This window comes from Trematomus bernacchii, unplaced genomic scaffold, assembly GCF_902827165.1.
Source record: "Trematomus bernacchii unplaced genomic scaffold, fTreBer1.1, whole genome shotgun sequence".
Classification (NCBI taxonomy): domain Eukaryota; kingdom Metazoa; phylum Chordata; class Actinopteri; order Perciformes; family Nototheniidae; genus Trematomus; species Trematomus bernacchii.
The window spans coordinates 744,196-764,676 of record NW_022987575.1 but is presented as its reverse complement, the minus strand read 5'-3'; the positions used below and the strand labels follow the sequence as shown (position 1 = coordinate 764,676).

At 40.1% G+C, this 20,481-nt stretch overlaps 1 protein-coding gene across 2 annotated transcripts in view; it reads left to right on the top strand.

Moving 5' to 3' along the window:
- grm8b (glutamate receptor, metabotropic 8b) overlaps positions 1-20,481 on the top strand; it is a 144,538-nt gene that overhangs the window by 67,006 nt on the left and 57,051 nt on the right. For both annotated transcript variants that reach the window (XM_034126779.1, XM_034126780.1), the window contains exons 4-6: positions 13,244-13,379; positions 14,872-15,026; positions 15,263-15,400. In XM_034126779.1, the coding sequence (XP_033982670.1) occupies positions 13,244-13,379; positions 14,872-15,026; positions 15,263-15,400 (429 nt within the window). The remainder of the gene's footprint in view (positions 1-13,243; positions 13,380-14,871; positions 15,027-15,262; positions 15,401-20,481) is intronic.

Sequence of the window (20,481 nt, the reverse complement as noted above, 5' to 3'; positions counted from 1 at the left end):
TGTTCTTCACAGAAAATGAGCCAAGGCCATTGAGTGTGAGTTTGAAAAGATTATTGATGATATCATTTTTTTTAGCTAAATAATGAAAACTGGTCCCACAGACCCGAATACCATATAAGGGTTAAGAGGCCCTATTATGCTTTTTGAGGGTTGTCCCTTTCCTGTAGTGTGTTATATAGGTTTTAGTGCATGTAAATGGTCTGCAAAGGCTAAAATCCCTGTGTTCCCTCCAAAGGGAGTTTCTCTCTTACAGGCCTTTCTGATGCTGCAAAAAAGAAATTCTGTTGAGATCAATTATCGTAATGTTATTTGACAGCTTATAAAATATGATTTATTTTTTTTTTTTAATTCTACAAACAAACAATCAATCGATTTGCTTACAACCTGTCACCCTGACTAGCGGTACGTGCACATAGTATTGATTAAATGCATGCAACTGTTCCACATTTTGAAAATCTGAGGATTATAAAAATTGTAAAATGCAAAGAGCTACATCAAATGTTCCTGCTCAGCTCATGATTTTTTGTGAAATTTAGGTGAATTTAGCTTTTCAGAGTAGATTCATCAATTTGGCAGAAAGCAGAAGGTCCTACCATTGAATAAAATAAATATTGAAGACGTGACACCAGCTTAAAACATTATACAACATGTCAGAAATCAACAGACTGCTGGTAACTTGTGTCCAAATGAGAACAATTTCATCTTTTAAATCGTTTTTTAGAAAGGGGCGCTGAATGATGAGCTCCAGGTAATGACTGTATTTTTTCCTTTTTGAATATAAAGTATATCTGCAGGAACTTCAGTGCAGAAGCTTACAGCCGAGATGTTCCCTGGAGAGCTTAAAGTAAATCCTCAGGATGCTGGAAGCTGCAGGGATTTCTTTATCTGCTACCCAGGGAATGGGAGCACATTCCCTGTGTGTGTGTGTGTGTGTGTGTGTGTGTGTGTGTGTGTGTGTGTGTGTGTGTGTGTGTGTGTGTGTGTGTGTGTGTGTGTGTGTGTGTGTGTGTGTGTGTGTGTGTGTGTGTGTGTGTGTGTGTGTGTGTGTGTGTGTGTGTGTGTGTGTGTGTGTGTGTGTGTGTGTGTGTGTGTGTGTGTGTGTGTGTGTGTGTGTGTGTGTGTGTGTGTGTGTGTGTGTGTGTGTGTGTGTGTGTGTGTGTGTGTGTGTGTGTGTGTGTGTGTGTGTGTGTGTGTGTGTGTGTGTGTGTGTGTGTGTGTGTGTGTGTGTGTGTGTGTGTGTGTGTGTGTGTGTGTGTGTGTGTGTGTGTGTGTGTGGTGTGTGTGTGTGTGTGTGTGTGTGTGTGTGTGTGTGTGTGTGTGTGTGCTGTGTGGTGTGTGTGTGTGTGTGTGTGTGTGTGTGTGTGTGTGTGTGTGTGTGTCATGCGGGACTCCGTTAACTGATTATTTCCCACTTTGTCGCCCAAAGTTAATTTAGTGGATTTGAGCGCGGCAGGAGAAGACTCACTCGCTGACTTTCCCACTTTGGTTTTTCACATATTGGAAAAGTCTCAGCTGAATCTAAAGCTCATTAAAACCATGCAGTGTGCGTCCATCTTTATTATTTCTGCATTTATCTGCAGTGCTTCCCTCAGGAAGAGCCTCTCATACGGATACATGTGTTTGTTGTCCAACACAGTGTGGTTATAAAACATAATTGAATGCTGCAGAATCGTCCGATATTATTTCTATCTGTTTTTTTCCAGCTCTGTGCATTTAGTTGTTTGCCTCTTATGAAAATTATGAACCACACAATCCTAACTGGAGTCCTATATGTTGGATGCCAGTGTTGTAGTCAAGTCACCAAATCTTGTGTCCGAGTCATCATTTATTGGAGTGGATATATTAGCTGGATGCAAACACTAAGGCCCCGGCTCCACGAGGACGAAAACAGGTTGAATCCGCATATTTCTCATGCGTATAGCCCTCTAAGCTCGACGACGCCGTAAGGGAAACGTAGAAACAGACCCCGCAAACGACAACGGGTCCAAAGGTGGATAGATCTGGGAACTGAGCGCTCTGGGGGGTCCAACGGGGCCGTGGAGTCGCCTATACAGTCATTCGTTTTCATAGCCCCGCCTCTCCCCGCCTCTCCCCCGCAGGGTTGCTATCGTGCTCCAGTCGCTACTGACCATGCTACAGTTCTTTGTGCAACATCTACAGGAGCTCCTCCTTGAATTCAGATTATTTATCTTTATCTCGATATGGACATAAACGCGAGTGAAGTCTAATCTGACAGGACGGAGACACGCAGCTCCTGCCGCTGTGATGCAGCGGGAGCAAAACACACACTTCAAGTCAGATCATCACCCTTAGCTATTTTAATTACCTCTCAAACTACCTAAACTAGTTATAAATATGTTTATTTTTACTGTCGGGTCACTCATTACAGGATCAGCTGCTGCATGAGACAGACACTGACGCTGTCAGAAGAGAGGAAAAAGAGACAGGCTCCGTGTATTTGATGATTATATATCATTATATCGTCGTTATTCATTTGTTTTAAAGCTCAATAAATAACAATGAAGACCTTTGACCGGCACTTTTATAATTTTGTCCGGAAGATTTAAACTTTAACACACGCTGACCTGCGAAAAACTCTGCCCGGTTCCCTCGGCCCCGACCGCGGAGAATACACAGAAGTGCAGCCATGACAACCATTCTTCTTCGCTGCTTTTCTGGAGGAAGTTGCTGCTTTTGTGGAGGAAGTTACAGCACCACGTACAGGTTCGGCATATGTACTGCAGCTTTTCCAGCGTTTGGATGTAAACGGAGCCGTCTCGTGGAGCTTGACACAATCCGGTGTATATTGCGTGGGGACGGAAGGTTTTTTGCGGTTGCATTTGCGTTACTCCAATGCGTTTTGCCGTATTTGTCCTCGTGGAGCCGGGGCCTAAAGCAGGGGTGTCAAACTAAATGTCATCGTGGGCCACATTAACATTATGGTTGCACTCAAAGGACCGGTTGTAACTTTAAGACTATATATATATATATATATATATATAAAATAATGTATTATATTACATTATTGCCTCTGCATTGAATGATCAGATGGGGTAATAACTTCATAATTAACTACGTCTGAAAGCAGAAGTCTAGGCCAAATAATTGCAAGTCTCGTCAGTGCGCATGTCACAAAATGAGATGCATTGTGGGACATGTAGTTTATAGGTAACGTGCTTCTGTATAATAAACGTATTATATTCTTTCCAAGCTCTTGCGGGACACAAAATGAAGTCCTTGGCCTTGAGCTTGACACCCCTGCACTAAAGGTTATAAACTGACAAAAGATTAGGAGATTCAGTTTCTGCAGGTCCTCTATCTATTACGGTCATTTCAGGTTCCTTTGTGCCTCTACTGTGACATGTTCACGTGCTTTAATCCAGTTACACAGCAGGAGGAACCTGACTTTGTAAAATATTAATATCTGTTGTTTTACAGACAGATGATTGACAGAAGTTAAAGGAGGGTTAGTTGCCTGTCGTAAAATCCTCAATGCAGCTGTCAGTGAAATATGATGCAATAACATCAGAGATGCCCTTCAGTCTTTCATAGAATATAAATAAATAAAACCAGGGCTCCTCTGAGCATACATCCTATCTGTTCTGACAGAAAAGTGAAGATGTATTGCTCTAAATGGTTTTTCTTTTTACTTAAAAATGCAAAACATACACCAAGAAAGAGTAATTCTAGTGGTGTGCCAGATACACCAGCTGCCATGATAAGGTGTTTTTCATAAATAATGCTAATTGAATAAAGTAATGTTATTCTGAAGGAGGAAATAACAAACCTTTGGCCATTTTTTTAAAATAAACTCATTCCACAGCTTGTATTCATGGTCTGTGTTATTATAAAAACTTTATTCACTTTTGATTTTACTTTGTAAAACTTCCTCTGATTGAAGTGCTGCACTTATTAGCATACTGTACTTTGCATTAGTGTTAACAATGCTATCATGCTAACTTTGAATTACCTCTTTTTACAAAAGGGTGCTGCACAAATGAACTTACCTTACCCCGACTTAGTAGTTATTGTCAAATGCTAGTATGCTAAGATTAAAAACTAAGACCCCCTTTACACAAGAACGAAACGGCTTGTATCTGCATAGTTTCTCTTGCGTATAGCCCTATTATTTACACGAGGCCGTAACAAAACGATAGAAACGGATCCCACAAACAATAACGGGTCCCAAGGTGGATAGATTTGCAAACGAAACTCTCTGGGGGGTCAAAGGAGTCCGTGTAATCGCCTCTATACGATAATTTCCTGAAAAAATAACGATAGCCCCACCTCTCCCCGCCTCTGCTGCTCAGTAGCTACTGTCAGTAGCTACTGCTAGTGCTACTGCTACTGACCATGCTACAGATGTTAGTGCAAAATCTACAGCTCCTCTACCACAACCATCAGCAACAAGTGGACATGGAGAATTACATGAACTACTACATGTTGCTAAATCCACCGCGGGGCATAAACAGAAGGGTAGCCATGGCAACCATGCTCTGGGGTCTTCTTCGCTGCTTTTGGTGTATTTTGTGGCGGAAGTTACAGCGCCACTTACAGTCCCGGCATATGTACTACAGCGTGTCCAGCGCTTTCGAGCGGTCTCGTGTGGAAGTACAGCGCCACTTACAGTCCCGGCATATGTACTACAGCGTGTCCAGCGCTTTCGAGCGGTCTCGTGTGGAAGTACAGCGCCACTTACAGTCCCGGAATATGTACTACAGCGTTTCCAGCGGTCTCGTGTGAACAGACACGTTAAATGAAACGATGCTGGTGACAAGGTAAACATGATATATGCTAAACAGCAGCATGTGGGCATTAGCATTTAGCTTCAAGCACAACTTTGATGGTGAAGTGAGCCAACCAACATGTATGAGAAAAGCAAAAAGTTTGTTACTTAAAAAGGACTTCTTGCTTTGTATTTTATGTCTAATTGAACGACTGGTTTTTATGCTAGCTTTGTTTCCAGTCTGAGCATTCGCTAATATGATGACAGCAAGCAGATTTTCAGGCTAATGATAGCATTTTAATGTTTTTTTTGAAGATCGTGATCGTTGTTCTCGCGTCCAGGAGGAAGTTAAAAAGAGACAATGTAGTCTCGAAAAGGTTCAAATGGGTAATTTAATGAAGTCACGTGGTTTTGAAACAAACAGAGCAAATCAGGAACACAGCGCCATGTTCGTGAGGGAGGGAAGAAGCGAAAGCGATCCTACGTGAAGCGAGCTAATATCCAATTCCGGGGACCTCCCTCCTCGAGTTCTTCTGTGTCCGATATCGCGTAAATAAAAGGATTTAGACGTTATGTGTTCATTGTATAACTCCACACTCCTTTTCTCCTCGTATTCTCATTCATGACTTTTTATTTAATGCATTTTAACGGCTGTAATCATTGTTAACGTGAAGTCACGTCATTGTAAACAACGGAGACGCCTTTCAATAAAGCTTTTCAAAATAAAACTGTACATTCATTTAACATTCAGCAATAACGTTAGCCACAAGCTAATGCTAACCGGAAATGAAGTATTTTCAGAATAAAACAGTTTTAAGCTTACAGTATGTTTAAACTAAATTACGTCATTTAAACATTGATTTTAATTTCTTACATTTTGTTAGTTTTGTTTAGCATGTATTAGCTTTAACACTAGAACCGCCAGAGGTTTTTGTATACCTAAAACCGCCACCTGGGTCAAATTGACCCGCTATTAGAATGCATTGATTTTCAAGGTAAAATGTTCTTTTATTGAACAGTGAGTTTTGATCGCATAGGGATGAAACGTATACCAATAGAATCTGTGGACTCTCAGCTTTTTATATGACAGGGCTCGACATTCTAAATGGCCCGCTGGCCCGGAAGCATTATTTAGACACCGCGGCCAGCATAACGTACTTTCAACTCGCCCCACAGCTGTTTGCTGCGGAGCGCAGCGCGAGCAGTCTCCCGTGAGCGGGAGCGCACTCCTTCAATACAGACTGTCTCTCTCTCTCTCTCTCTCTCTCTCTCTCTCTCTCTCTCTCTCTCTCTCTCTCTCTCTCTCTCTCTCTCTCTCTCTCTCTCTCTCTCTCTCTCTCTCTCTATAACTATCTATCAATATATCTATCCATCTATCTCTCTCTCTCTCTCAATCTATCTCTCAATCTATAAGGAACCGCAGTAGACAAAAGGCGTTGCTATAGCAACACGTCATGTTTATATGAAAAGGGGTGGGGTCAATATAGGCGGAAATAGGTATAAATGGCAATTTTTGGGGCGATTTCTTCAATCTGACTTCATATTGACCATTTTTAACAACATAGGGTGCTACATAACACACTTTCAGGAAAAGTCACGGACTGGGAGACTTTAATATTTTATTGAAAAAATGTTACATACAATAAAAAACAGCTCTGGGTCAAATTGACCCGATTGGCGGTTCTAGTGTTACCTAGAGGTACCTCTGTCCTTATATTGACCTGTTGGTGGTGGCCTGGCTGGTCATTTAGTGTATTTGAGTATTTTCAAATCATCACACACATTCACTTCTTTATCGTCTAAGTTTGATCCACTATCTGGTGTAATATGAGTTTTCTTGCAGATTCAGGTGTAAAAAAACTGGGTTTTAATTGAATGAAAAGTGAAAAATGAAGTGAGATGATGCAGCCTGACCTCCAAACTTTCAAATATATAATCCCAAACCATGGTTTTAAAAAGGAGCCTGTAGGAGCGAGGTGCACCGCTCTGATCTGATGGCCTGATGGACCTGTGAAAAGCAGAAATGAGTTCAGAATTGAATCAATTTTTCTCTGAAAGCGCCTGAATGAGGCCGTTTGGTGCGGGAGACGCTGCCGCTGATGATAACGGCAGCAGAGTCTTAAATGTTTTTATCTCCGTCTCTTTTTCCCTGAAGTTTCTGAGATCAGGCTGAGCATCTGAACACAGCTTCTGTCTCTTGAACAGAATCAACTCTGTGACATTTCTGTCATATTAACCAGGATTTGTACAGCTTCACAGCTATAGGTTGGTTATTTCTGGTTCTTTTTACCAGAATTAATTCTATCTATTTGTAACCTTACCATGGCATACAACACAATGTTACAGGCTGACAATATAACATATATAAACCTAAAGGTGTGCTATAATTGAGAAGGTGCCATTAACGAGCACCTCAAATGGAAAAATGTAATACTTTGTAGTTTGAGTTTGCTGAATAAATGCTCCATTCAAACCCAAGACATTCATTCATCATTCATTTGTTTATGTTACTTTAAACAAAGTATTACTATGAACACTACCGTCAGTCAGTTTACACCTCAGGCATTGTGTGGATCTGGATTGCATCTTGTTAATACCTTCATTATACCTCCGCACCTGCAATAGCTGGTTTCGTTTTGTTTTCTTACAGTCTGTCCACACGTCTGTTTACACCATTCTTGTGAATAGGATTTCTCAAGAACTCCTTGAGCACATTTTTTAAATTTAGCGCATATGTCTACTTAGACCTGGAGTCTCAGACTTAAAAAAACACACACGTTGGCCTTAACTCAAGAATTAATTTGCTATTTATAACAATTTCCCACATTTCACCGTATTTATCCCCGCCCCTTAGTTCCTCTAGTTTAGTACCAGCATCTATCCATCTATCCATCTATGTTTTGTACACAACCTTTTGGGATGATATAAGATTTATTTGACTTTATTTTATGTTGTTCTGTTTTGACAATTTTAAGTCTTTTAAAAGTATGTGTTTTTTTTATAAATGTTTACATGGACTGGCCCCCCCTCCCTCCCTTAGGGGAATTCATCCACAAAAAACACACTGGACGCTGCACTAGGTCAGAAACCAGAGGAGACTGTGAAGTCCACCACAGACGGACCACTTTTGGACAAAATGTCCTCTCCATTAAAGGCAGCTCATTGTGGAATAGCCTCCCAACTGAGATACGGGATTGTTTCACTCTCAATAGTTTTAAAGGTCAACTTAAAGAATGGTTAAAGGACACCTATCATGCTATATTTAATTGATATATTGTAGGGCCATACCTATATAAGGTATATTTATACGTTTCTGTTTTCAAAATACCAAACAGATCATGCATTTTAGCCATGCCTCATTTCGCTCTATGTGCTGTTTGCTGTCTAAGGGGCTGATTCTGTGAGCTGCAGCTGACCACGCCCCCCTGCAGGACAAGGAAGCCGTGCTCTGATCAAGTCAAGAGGGGGAGAAAAAAAGATCTCCGTCCTCCGTGTTTTATTATATAGAGTCGTTATTCATTTGTTTTAAAGCTCAATAAATAACAAAGAAGACCTTTGACCGGCATTTTTCAAATTTTGTCCGGAAGATTTAAACTTTAACGGACATCTTGACCGGCGAAAGAAAACCTAACTCGTTCCTTGGAAGAGGCGGAGAGGTGGGTGTTTGTCATCTGCTGGTGGACTAACCAGAGAGAATTACAGTGCTTGCCTCGACCGGGAGGGATTGCATTGAATTAAAGCAGCGGGAGCAAACGCTTGCCTCGTGGAGGGAGAAAAAAAGCCACAGCGGAGAATAAACAGAAGGGTAACCATGGTAACCAAGTCTTCTTCGCTGCTTTTGTGGCAGACTACAGCGCCACTTACAGGCCTGGCATATGTACTACAGCGTCTCCAGCGCTTTCGAGCGGCAATGGCCGGCCGTGGCCCAACCCCACATTCCCCTCATAGGTAGAGAGTTGGCCCAATAGCCGTAGCACCACTTCTGTGACGTCAGAAACGTGTTCAAATCTGGATCAGTTTTTATCAGATCCGTTGCAGCCCCTTTTTTAGAGATTTGGGTATGGAGGAAAATTGAGAGGGTTGTGTTTTCTGACACTTGGTGAGTTCCCTGGAACACCGGGGACACATATTCATGTAGAAAAGACGTACAAAAGTGCATTTTGCATGATAGGTCCCCTTTAAGAAACAAACAGACGTGCAATCACCGCTAAATGCACTTTAACACAGGGGTATCTCCTCCTGCACTTTATATGTCGTTGCTGCTACATTGTACTGCCTTGTGGTAAATGCTTGTATGCTGCTCATGCTCTTTCTGCATGTCATGTATTTCTGTTTGCCATGTATATAAATGTTATGTTCATAAATGTTGTATGTGACGGGACTACGGATGGAAACTAGCTCAAAGCTAAAATCCGGCTCATTTACATTTGAAAGCATTATTTTGTTTAAAATGTTCATTAATGTGCACTGTCCCGGTTCAAATAAACGATTAAATGAAAATGAAACGTTTTCCACATACTGTATGTTGAATAAAAGTACCTTTTGGTTTGCAAGTAACAACAGAAACAGAAGATACCTGTGTGGTTTCTGTGGGAATGTCTCACATGTTAGGTCCAACGTTGTGTAAAGATACCTTCAGTTTCACTTGTTTTCTCTTTGCTGCAGAAACTTTTAAACTCTAAAGCTGTAGTTATAAAGAAATCTCTGGCGGCTCTGCTGTTTAAACAATGGAGGTCAGACCAAACAGAAGTGATTATTTTTTTAGTTTATTTTTTCCCTAAAGGTTTCTTGCGAATAATCAGTCGGCGCGTTGCTGGGTCCAAAATAAGTAAAGAATCCACTCCAGAGCCAATTAAAGCGGAGCTGCTTCAGTGTGAGGTTCGTCTGCAGCCTCTCTACTGCTCTTCATGACAGAGGAACAAAGTTCATCTTCAAAACTCCACCGCTGCTCTTGTTTATCCGTCCCGGGGGGGGGCGGCGCCGCAGGAACCATATCACAAACTTCAAAATGTGTTTGCAGCGGCCGAGAGAGTTTAATGATGTGAGGAAGAGAAAACATCCACTTTTATTACTGAACCTCGAAGGGAAGCCGTGGAACAGGCAGCAGAAAAAAACAAGTCATTACATTAAAAGACACGAATGAAACTGGAATGAAGAAGAACGCACGGGATATTTAACTATTTTGTTGTCATTACGTGAGAATGTGTTGCCCCCTTTATGCCAGGAACTGAAAAATCTCTCAAATGGGAGATTTAACATCAAATTACAGTTTGAGGAGATATTTGTTTCCAACATATTTAACATGACTGGAAATTGTTCCTGAAACTCGAAAATAATCAGAACTTTAAATGACTGAGATTGCAAGTGCACCGTTTTTCCGTCCATACAACCCCTCCAACAGTACTACGGTATACATATATAGTATTGTTGGGAAAATACTGAATGTCCTCTTCAATATGAGAGTAACATGATAACAAAGGTATCCCAACTGTAGCTGTGAACATGACAGGATGTATGATTACCTAGAAGAGCATCAGGACTGTTTTAGGTATATGATAGCTATGTGATTAACATGATGATTCAGCCTCTATGGAGATAGACATATCACAAGCATGATCATTTCTGACGTGGAGCTAATCTGAAGTAAACATTGAATACTGCTTTCTATTCCTCCATCTTGTGACTGTGTAACTCCCTCTCTTGGATATCAGCATGTGAAGGACACTGTTCAGGAACTAGTTGATGCTCTGTATGTGAGGACTACTTCCATTCTGGAGAGGATCACAAATACATGGATCCTGAGATTGAAGCTCAAGCCGGTGACGAGTGATTATTAAAAATGTTAAGTATTCAGAAAAAGTCCGGATTTTGAGAAAAAGTCAGAGATTTGATATTTTGAGAAAGTCATAATTTAGATATTTTGAGAAAGTCTTAATTTTGAGAAAAAGTCATGATTTTGAGAAAAAGTCATAATTTTTGAGATTTTGAAGAAAAGTCATTATTTTGAGAAAAAAGTCAGGATTTTGAGATTTCCAGAAAAAAGCCAACATTTTGTGAAAAAACTCAATATTTTGTAGATGACAGGATGTATGATCACAAGAACCGGTATTCCTCCATCTTGTGACTGTGTAACTCCCTCTCTTGGATATCAGCATGTGAAGGACACTGTTCAGGAACTAGTTGATGCTCTGTATGTGATGACTACTTCCATTCTGGAGAGGATCAGAAACACATGGATCCTGAGATTGAAGCTCAAGCCGGTGACGAGTGAGATTTTCCTAACAAGTATATACTGTTTTATAGCTTGCTGGGCTCCATAATCTGCCACGTCGTGACAAATAGTTTTGAGTGTCACAACCTCTAGGAAATGACTGATCACTGTCAAAATGTGATGAATTTGGTCCGATTGCGTCTGGAAATCGGACCAAATTCAAGTTATCCTAACGTTGCATTCACGTGATGATGTTAAAACGGCTCTTTGCTGGCTTTTATGGAGAGAATTGACCCAGTCTATCTCTCTCCAAAGATGTCATTAAGAGATAAAGATATACAGGTACAAACATAGAAAATTGGATAACAGTTGAATCCTTATCTTCAACTACACTCCCTTTTTACCACTTACCATCGTCCTCATCCTCTGCTCTACAAGAAAGAATGAATCAACCCAAAGTCAAGTTATATTTAAGCCATTATTATGAGCAGATGCTGCATTTAGGAATCATTAGTGAGATGTTAGTGATCATTTGACAGCGTTTAGTAGTGTCTGGCAGTATTAATAAACTCTTTGACCTTCTGTTTGAGCCCCTGCAGATGACGGTTTAATATTCTCTGTGGTAATACATCACAGCAGCAGTGGCGTGAAGATAAGAACGATACAAACAGAGAAGATAATTAAAACATTACAGCAGACACACAATGGGAAAAGGGTTATAAGAGATGTGCTGATAGAAGATGTGTTTCACAAACCAGCAGAGCGACACGAGAACGAAGATTGTTCAGAAAGCTCAGGGAAGTTCAGTTGTTTGGTAAAATTGGATGCTTTTATTCTGTATTCACTTGATATCTGTTACCTTTTGGGTGCCAGTCTAGTATTGGGGTCCAGACTTAAATATCTAACAGTTAAATGGATGTAGATTGTGTACAGATCGTCATAGTCAATGGCGTCTTGTTACAAAAAATACTGTTGGTGCTGAGACATATAGGAAATGAAAGTTCAATCAGGAGAGACGGTTTTGATGTAAGGATACATATTTATTGCAGAGATACACAAATGAATGTAATGGTGATTTTGGCGATTAGGCCCCGTTGTGCAGGAGTATCATTCGGGAGGGTAGAACCGATCCGATGAAACCTCCCTGGGGTCTAGACATTGGTGGTGGTGAATGGATAGTTGGGTTCGGTCTGAAGGGGATTGGCTTAGCTTGACCCTGGATTCAGAGGGACAGGAGGTGAAAAGGGGGGGAGGAGGGTTGTGTCGAGTCACCTGAAATGACAGCTGTCAGAGGGGGGAGAGCAGATTTAAAAGGTTTCGCAGAGCGCTACGATAGGCTCTTGGGAATAGAGCGAAGTGATTGGTTAAGCTGGAGAGTGACGCCCCCGATCACTTATTGAGAGGAGAGAGAGTAGTTACATGGGAATAGTAAATGAAGAGTAAAGACGGTCTTCCTGGTTGAACTTACGCTGAGCTCCATTAGTAAACTTTGACGTCCTCCATTTGTTTGTGGAGGTTATGGAGGCTCAAGTTTGGCTTTTTGGCCGTCGTCATCTCGAATAAGACCTTTTCAAGGCGACCAAAATGTTTCAATTAACTTTAAAGATGTGAAAACACAAACTGTGAAAGGGTTAAAATTGTAGGATGAAAAACACCATGGTAGTGACCTGTCAATCACAAGTTAGCCACAACCAAAACACACAATGCTTTATCATCTATTTTGCTATAAATTGGATCGTAATTTTCAAAATGAACATCATGCTGTATTAAAGAAGACTTGAAACTAGAGATTGGGATCATAAACGTGTCAGGAAAATGTTTACTGAGGTAATAAATCAATAAAGAAGTAGGGTTATTTTTCATAGACTTCTATACAATCTGACTTCATTTTGCAATCAGTGGAATCGCCCCCTGGTGGCCTTTGGAAAAAATGTCATGTTAACTTCTGTCACATTAACTTGACTGAGATTTTGAATGCAGAGATTTTACTTTTAATAGAGTATTTTTACATTGTTGTATTGCTACTTTATTCACAGACCCTCTTTGTACTCTACCAGATCAAATGCACATTAAAGGATCTTTGAAAAACGATCTTCAGTGACCGTTATGTTAAAGGTCTGTTCCCTTGATTATTGTCTTAATATTTGTCCTTGTTGAGGATGCAATTGGAGCTGATGTGATGCAGGACATATTTAAGACTTGGTCTGACAATAAGTTGCTCTCCAACTTGAATATTGACTAATCCGACTGTCAATAAGTCTTGCTCTTTTTTGAATACTCAATGTCTCTCTTCATTTCTCTCTCAGGTGGGGTTTGCATCGCTCAGTCTCTAAAGATTCCTCGAGAGCCGAGACTCGGCGAGTTCGACAAGATCATCCTGCGTTTGATCGAGACGCCCAACGCTCGCGCCGTCATCATGTTCGCCAACGAGGACGACATCCGGTAAAAAACACACACACAAGTTTGATTTTGTGAAGTTTGCAAATGACAAACAGGTGAATTGGTCAATCATCTCAACACAAATGATCATACTCGTACGGTATAACGATGATGATATAAGAGCCATGGTGAGGCTTGAAATGTAAAAGACTTTAAACAAAATGAAAATAAATTGTTCTGTATTTGTAGCCCAACAGTATTTGTGGCTCTTACACTTCTAACGTCTAAATCTATCTATATATCTCATCAACTGTGGATTGGTGAATGGATTTTCATTATGTTTTGTTTCTGTATTCTTGTTCCCAGGAAGTTAAAGCCTACAGACTTTACAGAATCTCTGACATTTCCCCTTTGGAGTAAACAACTTTAAATGGGTTCCTGTAAACCTTCCTGCAGACATGTTTTTTATCCCCCTTAGGGTGAATTTCAATTTGTTTACTGATCCTTTCCTTTTTTCTCTGGCACACTTATCAGTCGGAAATCTTAATTTCTACTGTGTTTGTGATTAAGCACCAGCGAAAGTAATCACATTCCCATCATGCTCAGCACCGTTTCGTGCAAATTAGCAAATCTAACCTGCTACACTATGATGGTAAACATGGTATCTGCTTAACATTAGCATGTGAGCATTATCATTTTGAGCATGACTGTAGACTTTTGTAATCCAATTTCTACCATTTCACTCCAAAAGAAATCTGTAATTTATTTGTGTTCAGTTTTATTGACATATCTCGAAACTAAATTGTAAAAATAATCTGTTCATCTTCTGAAGGTCAACGTCCACTAAAGACAAACACACACACAAACACACACACACACACACACACACACACACACACTACATTATGTGTGTGTATATTCTCAATCAGTTCATCCACCGGCTGTTGAGTGCAGATTAAGATAACAAGCTTCCAATTATCTGAGTGAACTAGGAGACACACACACACACACACACACACACACACACACACACACACACACACACACACACACACACACACACACACACACACAGATATCAGTATTGATCTGAGGCTCTGAATCTCACGCATAGAGAATCTTGAGACCTCACAGAGAAAAAGAGATGACTGAAAAAGACCATCTCGTTTGACCTTTAATTTAATAATTGACATAGAAAGAAAGAAAGACACTGCATGAGGTTCATATTGGATAACATGTCTCAACAACATTGGACTGCTATCAGTTTTCATAAAGTCAAGATGTCTGTCCTTTGGTTTATGAACAATTAAGCAAAAGACATCTGGACTTTAGTTTAGTGCTTATTACACGAAAAGTATAGAAGTATTTGTAAAATGAACACGTCTGTCTAAATCTTACTGTACTCAATGTACTTCTCTCAATTCCACCATTACTCAAAACACAGCTGTGTTTCAGAACAGCCTGTAGCATGGTTGTAGACTCTCAGTTTCATAAAATATGAACAGAAATGTCATTAATATTTAACGGGTAGTAACTCTCTCCGTTTCCCCTGCAGGCGAATCCTGGATGCGGCGAAACGCAACAACCTGACGGGTCACTTCCTGTGGGTGGGGTCTGACAGCTGGGGGTCTAAGATCTCTCCCGTGGTGCAGCAGGAGCGAGTGGCCGAGGGCGCCGTCACCATCCTCCCCAAGAGGGTGTCTGTGGACGGTGAGTCAGGAAGCAGAGCACAAAGAGAGGAAGACATTTAGAAGAATGAAAAGGCTAATGTTGGGCTATAAAGGAACTACAGCACGGTCACATGACTTCACGTCACCACCGGAATAAACCAGGAAGACTAAAAGAAAAATATTTGAATATGAACTAAAGGACCCTACATTTAGAGAGGAGGACATTTAGAAGGACATCATCAGCGTAATAACACAATGTTTGGGTTTTTTCCACAGCGTTTGATCGGTACTTCAAGAGCCGCTCGCTGTCCAACAACCGCAGGAACGTGTGGTTCGCAGAGTTCTGGGAGGAGAACTTTGTTTGCAAACTTGGACAACATGGCAAGAGACCGGGGAGTCCAAAGAAGTGCACAGGTAGGACAATAGTTCATGTTCTCTATGTAGCTTATTTGGGCCTTATTTGTGAGTCAGAATAAGGCCTATCAATCACCCTACAGAACTAACGGAGGTGTGCAGTGATGATGGGATTTTGTTGACCGAACAGGAAGTTAACATAGCAAGGGTTCTCTTGACAACAAGCCAATGGGATTTTTACTTTTGCTTTTTCATTACTGCAGACAATAATCTCTGTGGCAAACAAACGTTTGTGACACTTACACGTTTTGTTCAGCAGGATAATCTCCACATAGAACATCACTTTTATGATTTTCTATAAAGGCTATAAAGGAACTACAGCACGGTCACATGACTTCACGTCACCACCGCTAAGCTAAAGGCGGCTAATGTTGGGCTATAAAGGAACTACAGCACGGTCACATGACTTCACGTCACCACCGCTAAGCTAAAGGCGGCTAATGTTTGGCAATTTAGACACTTGTTAGCAACCACTGTTTTTAAATTCACCAGTGGGGTATTTACTGACGTATTTTATGTCATAGAACAAAACTTTGTGTTAACCAAAGACCCTACATTTACTTTCAACCATAAATAATCACAGTAATTAAATGATCTTTCTCTGTATAGCCGCTCACTTCCTGTCAAAATCCACAGACCCTGAGACTGTGGTTATTCAGGGTCAGCAGTGTGTGTTTTCTCCAACGCTTCTCTTCATTTATATTCATGAGCAGATTTCTGACTGCCAATTAACACGCTGGATAATCATTTTTGGGCTCGACCCCTCGATACACAGCGTCTCTGACATCCTCCGTCGGTAATTAATCCAGAATTTACTGAGAAAAGGCGTCTATAATCAGCACAGAAGGTTATTCATGATAGTCTGACTACAATCAGATGTATTTTTGTTCTTTCTTTGCTTGAACCTTTTGACAGAGAGCTCAGGATTTTACATTTTCCACTCAGATTTACAAGTTATTTGAAGAAGGAAAGTGAAAATGTATCACCTTTCACACGACCATCCAAAAAAGTCAGCCAAGAACAAAAATAAAAATAACTTTGGAGGAAAGAAGCCAGAATAATAACCAGGCAGAAATATCTTTGCTGTCACTGAATGTGTCATGCAAAGGTCAAAACGGTTCAACTTCAGTGTAAAATTCTAGCTTATCCCGGGGTTTAATGAATATACTTCATAAATACACAAAAAAACGAAGGAAAATTAAAGAAAGAACTGGGTTTCTGTTGAGTTTTTAGCTCTGGAAGTGTTTGGCAGAGCACAAACACAAAGATTAAGTGGGCCTATTGTAAGCTCACAGCTAACATGTGTGCATTGGCTGGTAATAATGAACACAAACTGCACAAACAATGAAGTGGTTTATGTTCTGTCAATGGCTCTGGTTTCTGCTCTGCTCTTTTGGCAAAATGTAGTCCCAAAAGCCGACAGTAAGGGCTGAAAAATGATCTGCTGATTTATAGTCGTCTCTTTCCCAATGTAAGTCAATGGGAAAACGTTTTTGTTGGGCCCAAGGACTCAAGGGCTGACGCATAAGTTGTAGTACCGCCGTTTGGCCACTATATAAAAAGTGTGGCTTCTAATTACTAGATGGAAGCTTGTTTTTGTAATTATACCAACATAAAATTGCGAACAGATGCATGCCATATAGCCACAGCCATAAAAAAACAATGTTTGTGTCCAGTTTGAATACAAAATTCCACATTGTGTCTTAGTCAACTTGTGTAACATAGGTAACTAACGGAACAAAGTTACTTATTTGGACCCAAAAAACGGACATATAACTTGTTTCAATCAGTTGCACGTATACACTAATTCAGATCAGAATATTGCATTTGTTTCCAATTTACAAAAGGTAGTTTTTCAGCACTATATTATGTATTTAACTTTTATGTTAAGTGTATTTTATGTTGCATTGTTGGAGGAGCTTGAGACTCAAGATTGTCATGGCCGAAACTGCGCTGTATGTCTTGAGCAAATGACAAATAAAGCTTTGAATCCTCTCCTTCTGACCTTGTTAAAAGTGAATGCAGGTCTCAACTTGTAAATGATGAGCTGCTGAATCTTGAATTGTTCTCCTCTCTGAGTCGCTCAGTGCTGACTGCAGTGAACCGGATGTAATCCCCCCCCCCCCGATTCAGGAGGACTTTCTCTGTAGAACACGAGGCCATCGAGGGCCAAATCCTCCACAAACATGTCCGACACACCAAACAGGATTTGAGGCAGGTGTTGGGTAAATACAGGCGGGCAGATAGAAGGGAAACATCAGAAGAACGGCGTCAGCGCTCCGAGAATAGCTGCTGATAACACTTTGATCAGTGTGTTGCTGTCAGGAGGGAGATCTGTGTGTTAGTGAGGCTCCACATCTGCAGCACCGTCATCACACACACACCGCTGAGTCAGCAGGTCAGCGTCCACCTGTGTGTGTGCGTGTGTGTGTGTGTGTGTGTGTGTGTGTGCGTGTGTGTGTGTGTGTGTGTGTGCGTGTGTGTGTGTGTGTGCGTGTGTGTGCTTACGTCAAATCCCTTTTTGATTCTATAACTCACACACATATTTCGTTTTTTTTTGGAGCAGTGGGCAGTTACTATACAGTATTGGTGTCAGGTGTGTGTGTGTCTTTGTCCATGTGTGTATGTGTGTGTTTATATCTGTTTTATCTATTCTAGAAAGGGTGTTGCCCACAAGTGATGAAAATGTAGTCCCAAATGCACATAAGAAACAATGTGTGTGTCAGTCTGTGTTTAGTTTATTTACCTGACATTGTTTTTAAGTCTATGACATCTAGAAAGGCTGGTCCCCACAAGTGATGATCAGAAATGTGGTCTCCAATGCACACAAAAAACAGTATGTGTGTATGTGTGTGAGGGTGTATGTTTGTACCACATTGTTTTCATACAAGGGACCTCTAGAAAGGGCTGTCCCCAGAAGTAATGATAAAAAACCTGGTCCCCAATGCAAATAAAAACCTGTGTGTGTGTGAAGCAGATAAAGATGTTTGTGTTGTTGCATATTTAGTTTGGTGCCGTAGAGAGGGATGCAAGCTCTGTAATGGAAGTAGAAAAGTGGAAATAAACAAATGTTAATCCCCATTGCTGCTCCTTATACTCTGGGTTAAATGCAGATGCTAAATGTATTTACATTAAACCATGTGAGAGGTTAGGAGAAGAAATGTCTTTGAGGTGAAAATGTAAATAACTCATTTGAAATGCAGCAAGGGTTAATGTAATACAGCCTTACGGATAAAAAGCCAGAAGGGTTGGAAACCGCTGAATTATTATTACATTGGTGTTGTTTTTTTTAAGCGTGTCATATGCTTTCAATGTACAATGTTAGTATGTAAAGTAAACTGTCAGATAAATACAATGGGGTAAACGAAAGAATTGTATTTATCCCGAGGGAGAAAGTATAATTTTATTTTTGAATTGTGATCGAGTAAAAGCATAAAATAGCATGAAATGGAAAAACTGAACATAAGTACAGAACTTATTAGTATGCTGCAATAAATGTACTTATTTGACTAAACAACACTGTATTTTACCAATCTTCGCTGAATCTGTGTAAAGCTGATATAAAAACATTGTCAGTGAACATTTTGTACACACAAAACAATTTGCCAGGTATGTTAAATAGAAACTTACCTCATTATATTGATAGAAAACATAATTCAGGTGACGCTAAATCTCTTAAATTTGCCGCTCAACTGCTGCAAATTAGCATCGTATTAAACTTACAGTAGCATAATTTAATAATGAATGAATTATTGCCTCATAGCTTCCTGTAAGTAGGCTATAAATGCTGCATGTTACTGTGTGTTGTAAACATCCGTTGACAGTTTCATTGTAGTCCTGTAAATATGCAGCCTGCAGCAGAGAAGAAGAAGCCGCTCAATACGACCCTCCGTAATTAATTAGGATAATTAAACATCCATGAGACGCAGTGGCCTGAGGTGTGAGGTCGACTTTCCGTCAGCCCCTCGGCTCGGGGTAATGTCGACGCCTCGTTACCTGCCAGATAGAGCGCGTCGCTTTAACGCAATCCAATACTGTAATGATTCCCCACAATTAGAAAATCAATTCTCCTCTTCCATCTTTCACATGTTAACATCATAATCCCCTCCTGACAAGCAAGTACTCAGAGATCCCCATAATCAACCTTTAATTTAACCCTTAAATCAAGGTGTTTGGTAGCTCGAGGTCCCTCAATTTCAGAAACGGGCCCCCCCTAACAACATAAATTAAGTAGAATTGTTTAACTTAATATTGAAATATTTCAAAATGGGTGTTAGGTGTTATTAAAGCTATGTTTAGTATCATTGGAGAAGTAAGATTTTTTAAATTAATCTAGCTTGAGATCCCTTAATTTCAAAAACCCTAAAAATATAAATTAAGTAGAATTCTATAATTAAACGTTTTAATATTTAAAATATATTTAAAAAATGTGTGTAAGGTGTTATTAAAGCTATCCTGAGTATCATTGGAGAAGTTAGATTTTTTTAATTATTCAGCCTAAATAAACAGCCCATTGTTTCCAAATCTTTTCCAAGGAAGTATCTAGCAGTACTAGCTCCAAATTAGCTAACTCACAAAAAGTCGGCAAGTTTGCAACACTAACTGTCCGTCCCTAAATGCCTTTACGAAAAATGTAGTTAATAATTATGTGAGAGACAAGAAAAATCAATTGCTTTGTGTCTAATGTTCTACGTCTTGCTTCTATTAGGGGGATACTCAAACTATAGGTTTCTGTAATGTTTTCGAGGGTGTTAACAGGAAGTTTAGTTATACTATGGAGTAAGTGCTGTTGGATGCAACTTGAACACAACGTTTTTTAGGCTATATTTTTTGCATTTTGGCACCGATAAAAGTAAGCTGATTTAGCTGTTAGCATGTTATGTTTGCAACGTACCGTCATTTCTCACAAGATTACTCTGGTTCGGAAAAAACTTTAAAATGTCAAGTTTTGGAGTTTTAGGGTTTTCTTTTTTTTATGATTGCAGATTTATGGAAATGTGTTATGCTGTAAAACATAAGCTGGTTATGTCTGTTACTTCAGATTTGACTGAGTTGTGAATCGAAGGAGTGTGAATTTTGAC